The sequence below is a fragment of the Coffea eugenioides genome, chromosome 6, assembly GCF_003713205.1.
Source record: "Coffea eugenioides isolate CCC68of chromosome 6, Ceug_1.0, whole genome shotgun sequence".
Taxonomy (NCBI): domain Eukaryota; kingdom Viridiplantae; phylum Streptophyta; class Magnoliopsida; order Gentianales; family Rubiaceae; genus Coffea; species Coffea eugenioides.
In genome coordinates this window covers 13,650,588-13,670,931 of record NC_040040.1, presented here as the reverse complement: position 1 = coordinate 13,670,931, position 20,344 = coordinate 13,650,588, and the positions used below count along the sequence as shown (strand labels likewise).

Below are 20,344 nucleotides of genomic sequence, written 5' to 3'. Positions count from 1 at the left end.
GAGGTCAATCTAATCCAGCAAATCTCCACTGAAAACAAACAAAGCCATAATTCAAAAGTCCGACCATTTTTCCCAGCCTTCTTCTTTCCCTATCCATCTCCCTCTTCTGCCTCTCCTCTTCTCTTAACTTATACTAGTAATAGACGTACAGATATACAGAGATACGTAGAATTCGTCTCTGTGAATACAGTAGATACTTGACTTCTATATGTAGAATCCGAACTTGTTCATTCCAATATCTAACATCAAACTTCTCCGCATCTGATCCCCCCCGTATTCCCATTCCCACAAAATTAAGCAAGGGCGGAACCGTAATTCTGCTCCACCCCTTACCAAATGGACTCACCGAGGACGAAAGCAGCAGCATCCTCGGCGCGAGATACCACCAACTCATCGTCAGCAACATCCCGGCAACCTCTCGCCGGTGCCGCCACGTCGTCGGGGAGGTCGTCGGTCATCGAGTCCTTGAAAGGGTGCACTCTGGCGGGTATCCGGATCCCAAAAGAGGAGCTACGGAAGAAGATCACTATTCCGGAATATCTACGGATAGCCATGAAAGAATCCATCTTGGCTAAAGATGTAAATGCCCCCGCCGCCAAGGTTCTTTTCGACGCCGCGCATGCTGCCGGCGCCGAGGCTTCGACCCCGCCGGAGGGCCCACTTATTGTTTTTATTAATTCCAAAAGCGGTGGGCGACATGGGCCGGAGCTTAAAGACCGGTTGCAGTGTCTCATGGGTGAAGAACAGGTCAGAGGTGGCTCCGTCTTTGACTTTTTCTCCTCCTCCTCCTCCATTTTTTTAAATTTATTTTTGTATTTCTTATTTTTTTTTCCCGATTTTTGGTTGTTCCTTTTTGGCATTTGCATACGTTTATGTATGATTGGTTTTGTGTATATTTACGTAATCACGTACTGTGTGGGGTCCACTAGCTGGTTTGGTACATGGAGACTGCTTTGTCTTCTCATTTAGTTCTCTTACTACCTGGGAAGCCACCCGTGTGCACCTGCTGAAGTGGTAATGTTCAAAAAGATTTATTTTTGAATTTATTAGTTATCAGAATGATTTATGCTTGTCCTAGTGTACTAGTGATTTCAGGTTTTTTTTTTTTAACTTTTACATTTTTTTTTGTACCTTTTTCTTGGGAAGGAGGTTGGTTTAGGACAGTTAGGTTTGTGGGTGGAATGTGGTTTGGTAGTGGGTTTGTACTTAGATGTGGGATTTTATTGAAGTCGAGTTTTAAGGTTTTGCCATGGAATTTTTGCTATATCTAGTTGGTGGTAAGTATCAGGCAAAAGGTGTTTTTGTTTTTCAGAAAAAAATTGTTTAGGAGGGAGGAGGAAGCCGGGTTAGAGCATGGGACTGAGAGTATCTAACCTCCCGTTGTAGGATCAGGAATAAGCAATGCATTTTTCAATCTTTAGTGAAAAGGGTTAAATTTGCTCCAGGAGCATATAAGCTCTCTCTCTCTCTCTCTCTTTTTTAAAGAACAAACATCGTAATTTATCATGTACTTTGAATTAGTAGACTATATTTTTTTTAAAAAAACCTTTAAGACTTTTTCTTTTTTTATTACCTTCGATTGATTTCCTGGATAGATTCACGAACTTTAGTGAAATCTATCTACTTTCTCTCATTTTTGGAGATTTAAATATCAAAAATTTAGTTCGACTTCTAGGAAAGCAAAAGGTCTGGTGTACCAACTTTTTTTCTTGAAATTTGGTATTTCTCAATTTAGAACATGCCATTCACTGAGCATCATCAATATTTTCTCTCCCACGGGAGATAATTTGAAATTATGGTTTGGTTTGCAAAGTGGCCTTCCCATTTCCCATGAAGTTTTTGTCAACAACATTAAACTCATCTCGAGCTGGAATTCAGAACTTTACAGCTTGAACATTAACCAGATAGGTTTTGTTTGCTATCCCCTTATGTTTCTGTGTCCTCTCCTCAATTGTGATTACTCTTTGGTATAAATTTGCTTCCTTTCTCTGAAATGCTGCCAGGTTTATGACCTATCCCTTGTGAAGCCACATGAATTTGTTCAGTACGGATTGGGTTGCCTGGAGAAGTTCTCTACTCTTGGCGACAGCTGTGCTAATGAGGTCCGACAGAAGCTTAGGGTGGTGGTATGGATGCTTTTTCAAACTGAAAGTTTTTCTTTATATGAACTTTGAATATATTGTTTAAGCATTGAAATTTTGCTCAAATTTGTCAGCTAGAATGCCGCGTATTCTATTGTCTTAAGATTTTGAATATCTCAGTTTCAGGAGATTAAGTTGGTAGGTTAATTTGACAGGTTGCAGGTGGTGATGGAACTGTAGGATGGGTGCTTGGATGTCTAGGGGAGCTGCATAAACAGGGCCGCAATCCAGTTCCAGCTACAGCAATTATTCCACTTGGTACAGGAAATGATCTATCAAGGAGTTTTGGTTGGGTAAGCCTTTCATCTGCATCTACTTTCCAGGGTTTCTCCTCTCTGTCATTCCTGAGTTTTCTCTTAAACTGTTTCAGGGTGGTTCATTTCCTTTTAACTGGAAATCAGCCATCAAACGAACACTTGATAGCGTTCCAAATGGTCCAACATGCCGGCTTGATAGGTTAGTATTGTGATTACTTTGCCCCCTAGTATATTCTGTCTTCTGATTCTGCTGCTTCTTTCACAACAACTTTTTACATGTTTGAACTCTATTTTGTTGAAATTTAACAGCCCAATTAGATATGTTAGAGCCTTAGGTTACTTTAAAATGTTTTCTTCCATTTTCTGTTTGGAGTGGGGGAGGGGGTGCAAGGGTTGTATCTCTTCAGCCATGTTTGAAATATTGTCAATAGAGGTCTCTTGTACTTATTATATGTTTAACTAGCAAAACTACAAATGGATGGTAAAACTATTAATGGATCTGATTGCTGATTGCATCGTCATTTTGACAAGTAGAAAACAGTTTCAAAAGTAACCTAGTGGCATCTTTTTTGGTTTCCTTTTTCTGCTTTAATGGTTTATATAGATGCTTATGCACTCATAATGGAATTGAGAAGCTTCTGTTTATGGGTCTATGCATTTTCTGTAACCATCCTTTCTTTTTCAGTCAAAATACCTCGTTAAATATGGTCTTCCTAGACGTTTTCTGAATGTACTTTCATATGCAGTTGGAATCTTGTTCTATCAATGCCTGCTGGTGAAGCATTGGAGACTCCTTATTCTTTGAAGCAGTGTGAAGAGATAGCTCTTGATGAGGTGGTTAAAAAAATTGCACTAGAAATATGTTAGTGTTGATTGTTTGCTTTTTTTGCCCATGTAGTTTAACCCATTTCTCTGGCTGCAAATTGTCATGATGCTGTTGAACTTAGATGTATAGGAGTTCATTCATCCTTTCATGTTACTGTTAAGATTAGAAAGAGTAGGATGAGAAATGTTTTACGGGATGTTATAATATAGTTGATAGCAAGTGTTAGATCTGCTGAATATCATGTCGAGGAGATAGTGATTGCCTCTTTTAATCCTGAGTCCATAAATTGAAATCCACTTGTTGTCATGTTAATAATATTGTCCGGAGGGTTAAGCTTAAACTTTTGCACAAGGCTTCAGCTTTTCCACAGGTTCAGGAACTTAAGTAATTTGGAGACAATATTGATATACTTGTATACTTTTGTACCTTACTAAGAAAGGTAGATGGGCACAGTTTTGACTATCACGATGCAGATCCCTGCCATTGGCAAAAGGAACAGAATTGTCCTGTCATTTTCATTCGCTTCTTTATGACTCAACTCATGACGCTCAAGTATATATTGGAAAGTATGCTCAAAGGTGAGAAGATTATTTACCGGTCTCATCGAGGGAAGTTTTGTATGAAATGCAGGTCTGGACCTTAGAGTTTTGAAACTTTCCTGTCTTTTTGAAAAGAAACTTGGGCGCTTGATAGTGTCTTCCTTTTTACTCATTTAAGTAGAAGAGTTCTAAGCCAAGTATTGGGTTTTTATAATACATCCAAGACTTTTGGGGTCCTGATTTGTTTTTCCTTGTACCTAGTTATCACAATTATGATGCCACATTTTCAGGGAGAAAAAGTTCACTGTTTGATTGCTTTTGGTTTTTCTTTTGGATTCTTTTCCTCGTGAACTTCCTTTGGCGATAACATGACAGTGTAAATCGGCATTCTTTAGTAAGGTTTTTTAATGCAGATGTAACTGTCCACTATATAAATGCATTTTTTATGCTCTCCTTCTTGCTGTTTCGTTCTTCATCCTCTCTCTCTCTCTCTACCCCTCGCTGTTTTGGGTCCACTTGGGTGGGAAGTGGAATTTGTAAGGGTGGATTTTTGGGAACCAAGCTGTTTATCAGTGACATACATGTGCATAGGTGGACATCTGAGTATATTTGTGTCTATAGATATGATGTTCATGTACAGAAGTATGGATATGCATAATTGTATGGTGAAGATCATTTTCTGTATTTTCATTTTTTTGTTATTATCTGGTTTCAGTCAAAACTGAATTTGCTAAGTGTTCTATTGTCTCCCTTCCTGATTCTTTGAGTTGTTATTCCAAATTAGCTCTGTTTGAATTATTGCCTGCACTCTTTTTTCTTCGTGATTCAACCTTACTCTGTGTTGTGAAGGGATTGGAGGTTGAAGGGGAGCTGCCGGAGAGGATGTCTTGCTATCAAGGGGTCTTCTATAATTACTTTAGCATAGGTATCCTTGTTTAATCTGAAGAAAGATTACAAATTTGCATGTGATTTTATTCTAGCGAGTGTTTGATCTTCTGATTAATTTTCTGACGACTTCATAAGTTATCATATTGTACGATGGATCTCTTGTATCTTACAATCCACTTTGTACTGTGGTTTCCTTGTATGTCGTCTTCTTCTGTCATATTCTCTAACAAGGTGAAGCTTGTAGCTGTCTCTAAGATAAACTAGAGGCAAGCCTCAATAGGCCAAAAAAATTAGACTATTGTTGTTTTACTAAGTTGATTTTCTTGAAGCTAATTTGCTTTTTCCTGATGTTACAGTTGTTACTGAATATATCCTCAACCTAGTAAGCCCAAATCTTTAATTTGCTAATAAACAGCGATAGAACAGTCCTATACCTTAAGCCATCTTCCTTTTTTGTTTTCTGTATTTCTTTTCCTTCAAACGAATGTTGCTTTCAAAAGATCTACTATTTTCCTGGCATTCTAAGTCTGACACCTTTTGAAGAGCTGAGGAAATATGTATTGGAAACAAAAGAGAGAGAGAAAAAAAGAAAAACAGGAACTATTGTGAAGTTAATGACGTTAAAATTTCTCCATTGCTTTCATTGCTATGATGATGACGATGATTGTGATATCTTTTTGCATCTGTGTCTTTTTTATGGAAAGACAGATGGTCATGGTAAAATTATTCACTTTTTCAGTTTGACTACAGGGATGGATGCCCAGGTTGCCTATGGCTTCCACCATTTACGCAATGAAAAGCCTTATCTTGCTCAAGGTCCTCTCTCTAACAAGGTTAGTGGCACCCTTCTGTGTTTAGTTAAAAGGTTTAATTACATAATTAGGATAATGTATGTAAAACTTAACTTTTCTGACTTCAGTTACAAAATTTTTGAGTTATTTTTCCAGCCTATCAATTACTTTCTGAAGTTGTTGTCAACAGGTAATCGGAGTCTATTCTTAAGAATGCTCAAGAGCCCCATTGTTTGTCTTTCTGATATCAGTCATGTTTTGGCTACCTTTTCTGCCGTTAAATAGGATCAATTGCCTATATATCTTCATTTAAATAAACTGGCATCATCCAATGATACCTCACAGTTGCTATTAACTATTTGAAGGAAATCAGTTGTAAATTCTGTTATAATTCATCCTCTATAGTTTCATGACTGTTTGTCAAGTTATTTCTTTTCTGGTGAAATGAATGGCTAGTAAATTTATTTTTTTGATCATTTTGGGATTATATGCATGTTAAACTTTCCCACTAAGATTCTTCTTCAATTTTAGCTCCATATGGTAATGGGGCTTTTCAGTTGCTTCAGCTTATATGAGATAATACATCAAATTCTGAGAATTTGTCACTGGAATGTTTCTGGTTTCTGTGGGTCTATCCACTATTCATTTCATACATTATTGTCTCTGGTGGTTTTATAGCTTACACATATTCACATGTGCTTTATGTAAATATATAAACCTAATAATTTTTCCATCTAATTGTGAGTTGAAGTCCTTCAGTTTCTTCAGAATATATAGATGTCCAAAAACAAAAAAGTTTAGTCAATAAATTCAGCTATGAAGTATTAATTCCAAAATGGTATTAAATTTTTTGTGATATCTATTTGAATATAGATGATACTAAAACTCTTGTAGGCTTCTTTTAGCATTATTGATCTTCGTTCATGAAAATAAAAGTTATTAGGTGACATAGTAATTGAAGCTTCATTATGATTGATGCTGAAATTATATTTTATTAAATTTAGCATGTTCAATACTAATAGTCTTTGCTTACCTCTTCGGCTGCAGTTAATTTACTCAGGATATAGTTGCAAGCAAGGATGGTTCTTCACACCCTGCAGCAGTGATCCAAGTTTGAGGTCAGGGTGTAATTTCCTCTGATTTGCGATTTTGTTTTGTCTGTTTGTCTTTTATGTTCACATCTAATTTGAGTGAAAGTTTTATGGAGTGGTGCATTAAAGTCATCTTTTGCTATCTACTCTCTTCTGAATTTATACAATGTATGTCAATATTTTCATATTATGCTAATGCATCTTATATTCTACTTGAAATTTGGAAGAGATGAGGAGGGAGTTTTTCTTCAGTTAGTCTTTGGATGCATTGTTAACAAATGCTAAAAGTAGCTTCTCCTTTCTGCTGTGAGAAAGAAGCATCCTCAACAAGGGCTTTTTGGTTGTTAACTGATGTAGCTTTTGTATGTTGATACTATATCTGCCATATTTGCAGTAGTAGGTCTTTTGCTATTATTTGAGTTTCATGTGTTTGCAGTTCTGCTTGTTTGGTTTTCCATATCTTTCATACACAATTTCATGTCAGCATAGCACAATGTTCTGTAAAACCTACAGCTTAACTGGTTAAACCATAGTTGCCTGTGTACTCCTTGTGTTAGTTTTTCCTGTATTTTCTTCTGAGAATCAATATTGACTTATCCAGAATTGGGAAGTATAATAGCTGTAATAATGATATCTGATACTGTTGTTGCTTTGCTTATTGTACAAGTATTTTGAGGCTATGTATGGATTGGCTGTTTAGTCATATAGGGTATCTTTGTCTTGGTTAATTAACTAGATATTTGCCATTCATTTTTCGATGTAGGGGACTGAAGAACATTCTGAGGATACACATAAAGAAGGTCAATTGTTCAGACTGGGAACAAATCCCTATCCCAGCTAGGTTTGTTTTACTATATAAATATTTGGTGATTTTAATGGTTGTTTCTGAGAACTCAATTTGTTGTTCATGCTCGGATACATAATTGCATTTAGCACGTCTAAGATTATGTTGTAGATGTTGCAGAACTCAAATTTAATGGTTAGTGTTGATAAGAAATCTATCAATAGAAGTACCTGAGTCATTAACACAAAAAGATATTTTTTTTCTTAAGGATTCGTTGAAGTACAGTGATCTCTTTGAATATACAAGGCAAGCTATTCTGACTAGTATTGATGAGTAATGAGTTCAATGAAATTACATGAGTGATTAACCATCTTGACTTATGCCTACATGATGATTTGGTATAAAAATTCAACATGCATTGGTTATAAATATTCTAAAGATTTTTATGCCCCACTAAGCCCGGCTACTTGCAACAAGCTGTTCCAAAGCAAGTGACATCCACAAAGATGGCCAACAGATTTCTGGTGTATAAGTTTCTCATGCAAATTTTGTATATGATCTCGAGTGATAAGTAAGCAAATCAAAGGATTCTGGCAGTGTGAAGAAGCCATTTCATCTAGAAGATTCTTTTAGCGGACAGTATTTGTAGTAGGGTCGGTTTGGAATGCGAGCCTGTTGCCCCCAATTTTGACTTGACATCCTTACCAATTCGGTTATTTCTTATTGTGGCTTATCTTTATTAACCTTCATGTAGCACAATTTTCAACTGATAACTGAAGTTTGTGGCTGTTATTTGCATATGCTTAGCTTAACAATGATTTCTTGTTGCAGTGTTAGATCTGTAGTTGCTCTAAATCTTCCTAGTTATGGAAGTGGAAGAAACCCATGGGGAAATTTGAAGCCAGACTATTTGGAAAAGGTAAATGTCGTTCCAACCCAAGGCTTAGAAAAGAACGGTAATGTGCCCCTCACCATCTCTCTTGCAGAAAAGATTTGAAGGTTGGCAAGACTAAATGGTTCTCTTATAATTGAGAAATTTTTTTTTGATGCAACATAAACATTATATCGATTGCACTGTGTTGGGCTAGTGGTACCCTTGTAGGTCATCTATCACCATAAATGATAACCTGGTTGGTTGACCATTCTGGACTTCTATTTTTTTAATTGTTGACATGATGTAGTCCTTTGATCTATTTATTATTTTGTGAGCTCTTTAACATTAGTGACTATAATTGTAATTAAAATCCAGATTAAGAGTATTAAGCAGAACTTGCAAAAAAGCTCCAACTGTTGTTTCTCCCTAGTTCCAAAAGTGCAACATAAACCTTTGTGTAATTATTTCTACTTTCACCTTTTCTCTTAACACATTTTAAAATGGTTATATACAGTTGCTGTAGATTGCAGATATTTGCATATATTTTCCCTGTTTTCGACTATCGAATTGCTGCTTCTGCATTGCCTTTTTCTTGCATCTAAATCATAAGTTCACCACACACACTGTTTGATTTGAAGCTTTCGTAGATAGTTCTCAAAGAACGCATGTTATTGTATGTTGATATGGTTTCCTTCTCCTCAATTGTTACTTTTCAGAAAGGCTTCGTTGAAGCGCATGCTGATGATGGTTTGCTAGAAATTTTTGGTCTGAAGCATGGATGGCATGCTTCAATGGTTATGGCTGAAGTGATCTCTGCCAAACACATTGCACAGGTACTGCAAGCAGAGTGTTAGCACAAATAAAATAAAATATGGTCATGACCTTTGCACTTTAATTAGGTTTGCTGGTTGGAGTTAAATTTTTGCTTTGACGTTCGACTGAGTCTTAGTTCTAATGGCTTTTCCAGGCTTCAGCTATTCGTTTTGAGCTCAGAGGGGGAGAATGGAAAGAAGCTTTCATGCAGATGGATGGTGAGCCATGGAAACAGCCAATAAACAAGGATTTTTCGACATTTGTTGAAATGAAGAGGGTACCTTTTCAGTCAGTTATGGTTCATGGAGACTAAATTCAACAGCTCCTCTGGTTTTCTGGACAACTATGAATGACATTGCGGGAGGTTGTCTGCCTGTGATTATTGTAAATCTTTTTTTTTTTTTTTAACCTTTTATAAAGTTTACTGCCTTGGCTATTTGTGTACAAACACCGCAGTTCTCAACCCATGTAACCAAAGTCCCCGTTGCACGCTTGGTTGTCTGCAACAGTTTCACATTTGCATTAGACTTAGTAATATTAAGATTTCATCAAAGAATTGCAAAGGTCTTGCTTTACTTCATAAATTTAGTATTTCTCAATTATTAAAGACCATTGGTACAATGAGTTTTCATACTCTTGTTTAACGTGTACAGTTTTGTTGTATGGGAAGGGAACGATTAAATTTACCATCACGTGTGCTGATTTTTTTGTGGCTGGTAGACTTGTTCTTTTATAAGAAGCATACGTCGATTCTTCTATTGTAATCAATTCTGCGACACACCGAGAAAAATAATAACGTGATAACAGGAAAAATAATAATGTGATTATAGGAATTTTCAAGATTCTTTTGTTGTAATCAATTTTGCAACACAAAAAAAAAAAAAAAATAACGTGATTATAAGAAAAATAATAACGTGATTATAGAAATTCTCGAGAGAATGGAGCTTTCAGTTTTCGTGCAAAGGCGAGAATCATCAATTTTTTTTTTTTTGCAGATTCTGGAATATAGACTGTCGGGATGTGTTCTACAAGAAATGACTGACAAAGTTGAATGCAAAATGCAGCTTCTACAGAGACTTTTATGAAAGATTTTAGCATAAAAACATGACTGGATAGATAGAATCAAAATCTCTCAGAATCGAATGTTTGAGTTTGAGTCTAACTGATTTATATAACACACGCATTAGGTAAATATTGAATTGAAGCCACCTGTCCACAGGTTGGCATACGCGGTTTGGAATCTTTGGAGATATAATGACAAAAAATGGGTTTCAATCTTTTGTTTGTTTCTTGCCATTGCCGTGGCCGCTGGGCATATGATTTTTGGATGCATAACCGGTAGCATCAAGACTTTTGACTTATCCTTACTTTGGGATCGTGTCTAAAGTCTGAACCCGTTCGAGTTAGAGAGGCTTATATTAGTTAGTTCCATCACGTAGTCCTATTCATCTACTTTACGCAATCCAAGGTACAAAATTGGTTTGTTTGGATGTGAATTTATTTGCAACTCTTTTTAATTATAAGCACGTTTCTCAATTACCTTTTTTTTTTAGTTATATTATCAATCGTCTTTCTATTTTACATGCATCACATCACAAAAAGTGCCACGATATTATTTTAAATAACTCTTTCAAATAAACTCTTCACCCAAATTCATCAAAGAAAATGAAACTCTGCATTTTTCAAGAGGTCTAGTAATAATAATGACAATGTGAATATTTATTTACATGTGAAAGTTTAGATTCATGAATTTGAAGCCCAGCTTTAATCTTTTACTTAATCCTCTGTTTCTTTGCAATCTCCATGGCATCAAGCTGCTAAAGTGTGGCCATTCTACATTGGCAGTTAGAAGCATTACATTCAATTCTTCATTCTTAAAGACAGCCCAGGCACTCCAAACTCCAACGATGTTGAAAGGCTAATTCTTTCTGTAGATGGCTTCAAGATCATGACGTTTAAAACATCTTGTGGATGTGAATGGGAAATTTCCTTGGAAAGATGTTCTTTGTCCTATGTACGAATGCTAAATGTGCACCTTTCGAATCTCAACCACGAATATACATATATATGTATATATAAAAGCTAGAGAGGAGAGGAAGGATCATTTTGTAGGTGACAATTAATGATGGGGTAACATCCGTGGAAATTTCTCATCAACTTGATAGAGCGGTTATTTTGCACATTTTGCACTATCATTTTGTCCTAATTTTGGCTACTCATGAGGCTAAGAATTGAGATTTTACTCATATTTAATATTTGTGTGAATTGCAGGTAGTTGGCGTTAAAAGTAATTTTTTTGAGACAAAATTCCAGAAGACCCTTTGTTTCAGGGCGTGCTCACGCCAGAAACTGAGGAGACTCACCTAAAGGCCGGACCCGCGGGCTTGGTAACAGCAGGAGAACCAATTAAGGAACCGGGTCCACGTGGACCAGAGGTGTGGGATTAGAACCCTTAGGTAAACCTTGCTCCAGACGTCTTTTCTTCTCCTGGCGGCGCTACAAAGAAAGAATAAAAAAGCCAGATTCACAATCAATTAGGAGATTAGCTTTTATCCTGCGGGCAGACGTCTTCCCTTCTGGCTCTTCAGCGGCCAATAGGAGCAAGGCCAGATTCATGTGTAATTGATATATTAGTTTTAGTTTTCTTTTCCTAGGGCCAGACGTCTTTTTCCTTTTGACTTTTAGCTCTGGTTCTGGGCAATTGGGAGTAGCTTTCGCTGGCTATCCCTGGAAGACGACTTGGAGTTTTCGTTTTTTTGTTCCTTGTGTTTCGTACGCCTTTTGTGAGACCTGGGCTTCTACCTTTTGCTTGGATATAAACACGAAACAAAGTGAAAGGAGGCTTTTCTCCTCGGTTCCGTCGTTAATTCATCTTCACTAATCTTTGGCAATTGTGTGGATGGAATCAATCAAATCACGCGAGATTGATATGATGAGGAGCAGCTAGATTTCTCTTCTACCCAAAGGTCGACGCGAAGGCGTGGTCCATAATATCTGTGAGATCTAATCGAATCTTCATTACTTCTTCCAACTTGTTGCTATTCGTGCGTTTCTTGGATTAATTGTTCATGGGTATTTTATTAATTGAGTATCAACGGTCGGATATTTAATTTAATTCAATAGCCTACTGTCATGTTAACTAAATTAAATGCGTAATTGTTCGTTTAGTTTACAACTAGTGATGACCACCATAGTTGATTTTATGTTGGGGAAACACAAGATCTAGTTTAAATAAACCCTCTTAGCGTGTTTATTGATTAGGGTTGGGTTCTTCTAGCTTTAATACGACTGGATAATTAAATTCCTACGGTCGTACCTAGAGTTATTTTTTGGTTAGAGAAACAGTCAATGGTCGTACCTTGACTGTCGAAAAAGTAAGGAAGAACTGGTTGTCAGAACTTGTTGATAGCTGTAACCAACCTAGTGACGAATGGATGAAATATCTTTGCATCGATGAGCATTTAATTGGACCGTGCCTGAACAGTTGATTCTTTGGGTAGAATTTTATTAATTGTTATTTTTACTAAATTGCACTTGTTGAGTTAGTTCTTGAATTTTATTTATTTTATTTTACTTTCACCCCATTAATTATCCCTCTCTTTTATTCTATTGATTTGGAAAGAAACCACTTCCTATCCGTTCCCTGTGGAATCGACCCTACTTGCCATTGTACGCAAATTTAATATTTTTATGGACAAATCTGATATATCGGATTAAGCAAACTCTTCGGGAACAGGGTGAATCAAGTAACTCATTGCACACCTAAAGTCCCTGCTCCAATACTTGGATTTGTTCTATAATTAATTGTGGTGGTAATTAGGACTTTTTAGTAATTATTATTGCACATGTTCGGCACCTGTCAATTTTTGGCGCCGTTGCCTGGGAGCGATGTTTTGGTTAAATTTGTTTCTTTCTAAGTTATTCTCTTTGAATTTGTCTGGCATTTTTCTAGTTTATGCCTCACTCTTATCGTACAGGCGAATTGATTTTCGATCCAGAAATAGAGAAGACTGCGCGCCAAACTAGGAAAGAGACCAGATAACTCAGGGAGGAGCAATCCGGCATTGCATCTCAGGAATTGGATCCTGAGGTTGAATCAGCAGATTCAAGTCGTGAAACTTTAAGTGACCCAAGCCAAGAGGGCATCCCTATGGCGAATGCAAGAACACTAAGGGAGTTGGCTGCTCCAGAATTATCCCAGCAGCCTTTGTGCATCACATTCCCAACTTTGGCTGAAAATACCTCCTTTGAACTGAAGTCGGGACTAATTCATCTCCTGCCCATGTTCCATGGCCTCTCGAGTGAAGAATCCCATAAACACATTCAAGAGTTCGATGTGGTATGCTCCAGTATGAAACCTCCAGGAATTACTGAGGAGCAAATTAAACTCAGAGCCTTTCCTTTCTCCCTCAAAGATGCATCGAAGGATTGGTTGTACTACCTGCCTGCTGGTAGCATTACAACGTGGGCCCAACTTAAGAAGAAATTTTTGAAAAAATTTTTCCCAGTATCCCGGGTTGCAAGCCTGAGAAAGGAGATATGCAACATTAAGCAATATCCTGGAGAATCCTTATACGACTATTGGGAGAGGTTCAATAAGTTGTGCACTAGATGCCCACAGCATCAAATTAGTGAACAACTGTTGATCCAATATTTTTATAAGGGACTCCAGTCGTCTGATAGAAGCATCATCGATGCTGCGAGTGGGGAAGCCCTAGTGAACAAGACACCACGAGAAGCATGGATACTCATTGAATCAATAGCGAAAAATTCTCAACAGTTTGGTTTCCGTGAGAGTAACCCTACCCGTAGGGTTAACGAGGTAGAGACGTTGTTCATTCAGCAGCAGATATCAGAGTTAACATCTTTTGTTCTACAATTAGCCATGGGAAACATGCACCAAGCTAAGGTCTGTGGAATTTGCACAAATGTGGGCCACCCCACCGACTCATACCCTATGTTGCAAGACAATGGGGCTGAACAAGTGAACATGGCCGGAGGCGTGCCCGCGCCTCATAGACAGTACGATCCATAGTCTAATACATACAATCCGGGTTGGCGAGACCACCCCAATTTCAGTTATGGTAATAAGCCACAGAATCCATTCCCCAATCGTCCACTAGGATTCCAACAACCGTGGCAACAAAAGTCTCAACTTTCGTCCTCCAGTTCAGGAAGTTCTTTGGAAAAAATTGTCAAGAGTTTGGCCATGACTACCACTCAGCTCCAGCAGGAGACTAGGGCCCTGGTCGCAAGCACTACTCAATTCCAACAGAACACCAAAGCAGGCATGAAAGACATGAAGACTCGAATGAGTCAAATGGCAACTGCCATTAATCGTCTGGAGTCTCACGCTTATGAAAAATTGCCATCGCAACCTGAGACAAACCCCAAGAATGTAAGTAGCATGACATTAAGGAGTGGCAAAAAGGTGGAGGGGCCTAAAGCCACGAACCTGAAAAGTAAGAGTGAAGATGACATCGAGAAGGAGATGGAAGAAGAAGGACGCATCCCTAGCAACCCTGAGGTAACTCTTACTCCATCTGTACCCATTAAATCTAATTTACCCCCTTTTTCATGCAGGTTGGAGAAGACGAAGAAGGCGGAGAAGGAGAAAGAGATCCTGAACGTATTCAGAAAGGTGGAGATCAACATCCCTTTGTTGGAGGCGATTAAGTGGGTGCCCAAGTACGCGAAATTCCTCAAGGACCTGTGCACCCATAAGAGGAAGTTGAGAGGGGATGAAAGAGTAGTAGTGGGAGAAAATGTATTAGCCATACTCCAAAGAAAACTCCCACCCAAATGTGGGGATCCAGGTATGTTCACTATCCCTTGTAAGATTGAAAATACGTCGATCAGGAAGACCATGTTGGATTTAGGGGCGTCAATCAATGTGATGCTAAAAATCATTTATACGTCCCTAAATCTTGGGCTCTTAAAAGAAACAGCTATCATAATCCAACTAACCGACCGCACCAATTCCTATCCAGAGGGGCTAGTTGAGGATGTCTTGGTTCAAGTAAGTGAATTAGTTTTCCCTGCAGATTTCTATATCCTGGATATGGGAGATAAGAGGTCGTTAAATCCGTCACCTATCTTGTTAGGTAGATCGTTTCTTAGCACTGTCAGGACTAAAATAGATGTGAATGATGGTACTTTATCAATGAAGTTCGATGGTGAAACTATGAATTTTAATATTTTTGAGGTGATGAATTATCCAGAGGAATCTAACTCAGTTTTTGCTTTGAGTGTTATTGAGCCTCTTGTACAGGAAACTTTCGAACTGGATGGCGAAGACGCACTAGAGGTGGCGTTGGCCAAGCATCTCGAGTTGGGTGCAACCCCTAATGCGGACATGAGGGTTGAGTTACACCATGCAGTTGGAACCCTGCACTCAATTTCAACTGTTTCTCCGAAGTATGAGCTTACTTCCCTCTTTGTGCCAGAAATTCAGAAAAAGTTGCTTCCTTCAGTTGTGCAGGCACCGGAGTTGGAGTTTAAGCCTCTCCCGAAGCATCTAAAGTACGCATTCCTAGGAGACCGGGAGACACTTCCGGTAATCATCTCTGCACATTTGTCTCCAAGTCAGGAGGACAAACTGGTGCGAATCCTTAGGGAGCATAAGGAGGCAATTGGGTGAAGTATAACAGATATTAAGGGAATAAGTCCATCCCTATGCATGCACCGGATTCGACTCGAAAATGGTGCGAAATCGGTAAGACAGAGGCAACGGAGGTTGAATCCCCTGATGATGGAAGTTGTGAAAAAGGAGATACTTAAACTCCTCGAGGTAGGGATTATATTTGCTATCTCGGACAGTCCGTGGGTGAGTCCTGTCCAAGTGATCCCGAAGAAGGCGGGAGTGACCGTATAGGAAAATCAGGAGGGTGTTATGGTCCCGGTTAGGAAAGCTACTGGTTGGCGTCAGTGCATCGACTATCGGAGACTAAATTCTGTGACTAAAAAGGACCATTTTCCCCTCCCTTTTATTGATCAGATGGTAAAACGATTAGCCAGTCGTGTTTACTATTGTTTCTTGGATGGATTTTCAGGTTACTTTCAGATCGCGATAGCACCAGAGGACCAGGAAAAGACTACATTCACATGCCTATTTGATACATTCGCTTACCGTCGGATGCTTTCGGTCTCTGCAACGCTCCTGCAACTTTTCAAAGGTGTATGGTAAGTATTTTCTCCGAATATATAGAAATGATTATTGAGATGTTCATAGATGATTTTAGTGTATACGGGAATAGTTTTGATAAATGCCTTGATAATCTAGCTCTAATTTTAAAAAGATGCATAGAGACGAATTTGGTTCTTAATTGAAAAAAATGTCACTTCATGGTCGAACATGGTATTGTCTTAGGGCACGTTGTGTCGGTTAAGGGAATAGAGGTAGATAAAGCTAAAATAGACCTTATTTCTGCTCTGTCTTACCCCGTATGTGTACGGAAAGTACGTTATTTTTTGGGCCATGCAGGATTTTATAGGAGGTTTATCAAAGACTTTTCAACGATAGGAGCACCCCTGTTCAAGTTGCTACAGAAGGACATGCCATTTGATTTTACTGGTGAATGCAAGGTAGCTTTTGATAAGTTGAAGGAGTTATTGACATCGCCGCCCATCGTTCAACCACCAGATTGGAGCCTACCATTTGAAATTATGTGCGACGCAAGTGATTATACCGCAGGGGTCGTGTTGGGGCAAAGAATTAGAAAAGCGCCACACGCAATCTACTATGCATCGAGAGTATTGAACGGAACCCAACTCAACTACTCCACGACTGAGAAAGAATTATTAGCCGTTATTTTTGTACTAGAAAAATTTAGGTCATATTTATTAAGTGCGAAAGTAATTATTTTCTCTGATCATGCAGTCTTGAGGTACTTGTTGGCGAAGAAGAATGCAAAATCGAGACTCATTAGGTGGATCCTGCTCCTGCAGGAGTTCGATTTAGAGATCAAGGATAAGTGTGGAGTCGAGAACTTAGTGGCCGATCATTTGAGCCGATTGCTCACGAATAAGGAAGATCTGCCGTTGAGAGAGTCATTTCCCGAGAAGCAATTGCTAGCCATTGATTCGTCTGTACCATGGTATGCAGATATTGTAAATTTTTTGGTAACAAATCAATTGCCTGCAGTTTGGCCAAAGACTAAGAGAGATAACCTGAAGAGTGATGCCAAACATTATATTTGGGATGACCCTTACCTGTGGAGGCAGTGCTAGGATCAAGTGCTACGAAGGTGTGTAAGTGCCAGTGAGTTTCATTCTATTTTGATTTTTTGTCATTCATTTGCATGTGGGGGGCACTTTGGTCCAAAGCAGACGGCTCACAAGGTGTTAGAAAGTGATTTTTATTGGCCTATCCTGTTTAAAGATATTTATGTATTTTGTAAATCTTGTGATAAATGTCAAAGGGTGGGGAATATCTCTCGTAGAGACCAAATGAGTCAAACCCCAATATTGTTTGTTGAAATTTTTGACGTCTGGGGTATGAATTTTATGGGTCCCTTTCCTTCATCATTTGGTTCTTATATATTATACTCGCTGTCGATTATGTGTCCAATTGGGTGGAGGCAAAGACCACCCGAACTAATGATTCGAGAGTGGTTGCAGAATTCCTTAAATCTAACATTTTTGTCCGTTTCGAAATGCCGAGAGCTATAGTCAGTGACAGGAGCACCCATTTTTGCAATAAGATGATTGCTGCTTTGTTTCATAAGTATGGCGTGCTCCATAAAGTGTCCACTCCCTATCATCCACAGACGAATGGTCAGGCCGAAGTGTCGAATAGAGAGGTTAAGTCAATCCTGGAGAAGATGGTGCGGCCTGACCGGAAGGACTGGGGTTTGAAGTTGGAAGATACTCTCTGGACTTGTCGCACCGCATACAAAACACCGATTGGGATGTCCCCATACAGGTTAGTCTTTGAGAAGCCGTGCCACCTCCCGGTGAAATTTGAACATCCAGCATTTTGGGCGCTTAAGCGGTGTAACATGGACCTTATGGAGGCCGGAGGGCATAGAAAACTCCAATTACAAGAGTTGGATGAGTTAAGGAATGAAACCTATGAGAACGCCGCAATTTATAAGGAGAAGAGCAAAATCTTTCATGACCAACAAGTTTCGAGGAAGTCATTTGTCGTAGGGCAAAAAGTTCTCCTTTATCACTCAAGATTTAAGTTTTTTTGGGTAAGTTGCGTTTGCGTTGGATTGGTCCATTTGTTATCTCTAATATTTTTCATTATGGCGCAGTGAAAATCCAAAATTTAAAGACGGAGAAAAAATTCGTAGTCAATGGTCACCGTTTGAAACCCTACTATAAAGGGTTTAATAGTGAGCAAGTGGATGTTATATTTCTTGATAATCCAGGTAGGGAGGTCTAAACAACTGATGGCCATGTCTAGTAAAAGACGTTGAAGAAAGGCGCACTGTTTGGGAGGCAACCCAAGGAATATAAAATTAGTTGTGGTCAATTTTCACTATTTTATAATTTTTCAGTTATATTTTTTCTATTTTAATTGATTTTGGTGATAAACAGAAAACTAAGGGTTCCAAGGCGTGCCCACGCCTTGGAAGGAGTGCACCAGGTGCCCTGAGCAAATTAGAGATTGGCAGTTCCAAGGTGTGCCCACGCCTTGACACAAATTTTTTCGGGCATCGTTAGGATGCGTCGGTCAGAAGACCATGTCCTTCAAGGTATGCCAACGCCTTCCAACCCTTCCGATAACGAAAGTCAAAGAAAAAAAGAATTTTTTTTTTTGACCAAGATCATATTTCTTTGTTTGGTCTTGACAAGTACCTTTGTCTGAGTTTTTTCCATTGAAATTTCCTTTATTCTTGTCTTAGTTTCCATTACACCTTCTTTTTCCCTTTTTCTTGCTTGCCGTCCGTCGCCGCCCTCACACCGCCACTCCCGTCGACTGTCGCCGGCGACCCACCGTGCGCCGCCGCTGCTCTCCGCGCCCACTTCGCCTTCCAGGGACAGCTGCCGTCGCGTGCCGCTGCCCTCATCAGCGTCGCGCCGCACCACCAGCTGCGCCCCCTGCGCGCTGTTGTCCGCGAGGCCCCGCAGATCCACTGTACGAGGCCGTGCGCGCAACTTGCCCGCCTGCCCAGTTCCTTCGCACGCCAGCACGCACGACGCCCAGATCTAGCCTAACCTTTGCGCGTCCTAAGTACCTCCGGGCGGCCTCAGCGGCTCCTGTGCGCCCGACAGCACGCCACGCAGCAGAACCACTCAGCGCGCGCCTCTGTGCACGACCTGCCCCAGGCGCGCGATAGCGTGCGCAACTCCACTTTGTGACTGCCCCTACCACAGCCAGCCCAACCGCACGCCCAGCCCAGTCCACCAACGCGCGAGCTGCCAGCAAGTCCGCGCAGCAGTCAGTAGCGACTGCCAGCCCGCACGCCCCACTCGGCCAACAGCTCTCTAACAGCGCGCGAGCTGTCTTCTACCAACAGCGGCAGCGTATTCTCCTCTCCCGTATGCCTTCATCGCAAGCCTTTGTTTCACCGTGCGTCACTGCGTCGATTTCCTCCAGTGTGGACCAGAAAATAAAAGTGGTACCCCTATTTTATTGAATTTTTGGTCAATCGATCTTCGCATTTGGAATTTTATTGTTGTTTTTGACTCGAATTGGGATTTGCTATATCTGTGGGTTCTGGTGAATCGATTATTTGGTACACGTGGCTAGTAATTCCCCCTCTATTGGACATATTTGAATGCTGACTTCATTGTTTGGGGGCTCGATTATGCTTATCTTAATTATTGGTTGCCTAGTGATGCTAGTGGGCCGTTTTGCATGTGTTTGCTGCCTTGTCGTCGTTTGGTGAGGTAATTGCGTCTCTTTTGCCATTGGACTGTTGATTGTTGAAGTTTCATTTGTTGACTGTAGTCCCCTACCACTTTTGGTGGTTGCCTAACTGTTTTTGTGATTAATTATATTCAATTCTGTGGGTTCTGAATGCCCCCGAAAAAGGCAACAACTGTTGGGCCATCTGGATCCCAACCTCGTAAGAAGAGAGCCCTAGTTCAACCCCCCATTCGGTCCCGTTTGGGTTTGAATAAGAGCACTATGTCTCTTGGGGAATGGGGGAAACCGGTTACTAACCTTACAAGGGCACAACAAGACCGGTTCAATAGCTTGGTGCACCGGCCTTTTGCTCCCTGTAAGTGTTTCCATGCCCCAACCCTGGACCATTTACAAATTGCACGAGAAATTGAACAGTTGTTCTCTGTAATAGGTTGGCAAAAGTATCTAATCATTGACTATCCTACGTTTGAGGAGTTGTGTTGTGAATTCTACTCCACCTTCGAGTTCATCAGAAGTGAATT

At 39.7% G+C, this 20,344-nt stretch overlaps 2 protein-coding genes and 1 non-coding gene across 3 annotated transcripts; 2 read left to right on the top strand and 1 right to left on the bottom strand.

Annotated features, from left to right (window-relative positions):
- LOC113775028 (diacylglycerol kinase 4) lies at positions 1 to 9,635 on the top strand. Its single transcript, XM_027319742.1, has 12 exons — positions 1 to 747; positions 2,004 to 2,126; positions 2,297 to 2,434; positions 2,512 to 2,597; positions 3,145 to 3,232; positions 4,613 to 4,688; positions 5,402 to 5,484; positions 6,490 to 6,560; positions 7,297 to 7,374; positions 8,149 to 8,236; positions 8,908 to 9,024; positions 9,159 to 9,635. Exons 1-12 carry the CDS (start codon positions 337 to 339, stop codon positions 9,315 to 9,317), a joined length of 1,518 nt encoding a protein of 505 aa, XP_027175543.1. The 5' UTR covers positions 1 to 336; the 3' UTR covers positions 9,318 to 9,635.
- A 3,891-nt stretch (positions 9,636 to 13,526) lies between these two features.
- Positions 13,527 to 13,633, bottom strand: LOC113776562. The gene has a single exon (XR_003469048.1). It is a non-coding gene; the product is annotated as a small nucleolar RNA R71 (small nucleolar RNA).
- Positions 13,634 to 14,213: 580 nt separating this feature from the next.
- LOC113773607 lies at positions 14,214 to 15,644 on the top strand. The gene has a single exon (XM_027318238.1). The coding sequence runs from the start codon at positions 14,214 to 14,216 to the stop codon at positions 15,642 to 15,644; it is 1,431 nt and encodes a 476-aa protein (XP_027174039.1).
- The last annotated feature ends 4,700 nt before the right edge of the window (positions 15,645 to 20,344 follow it).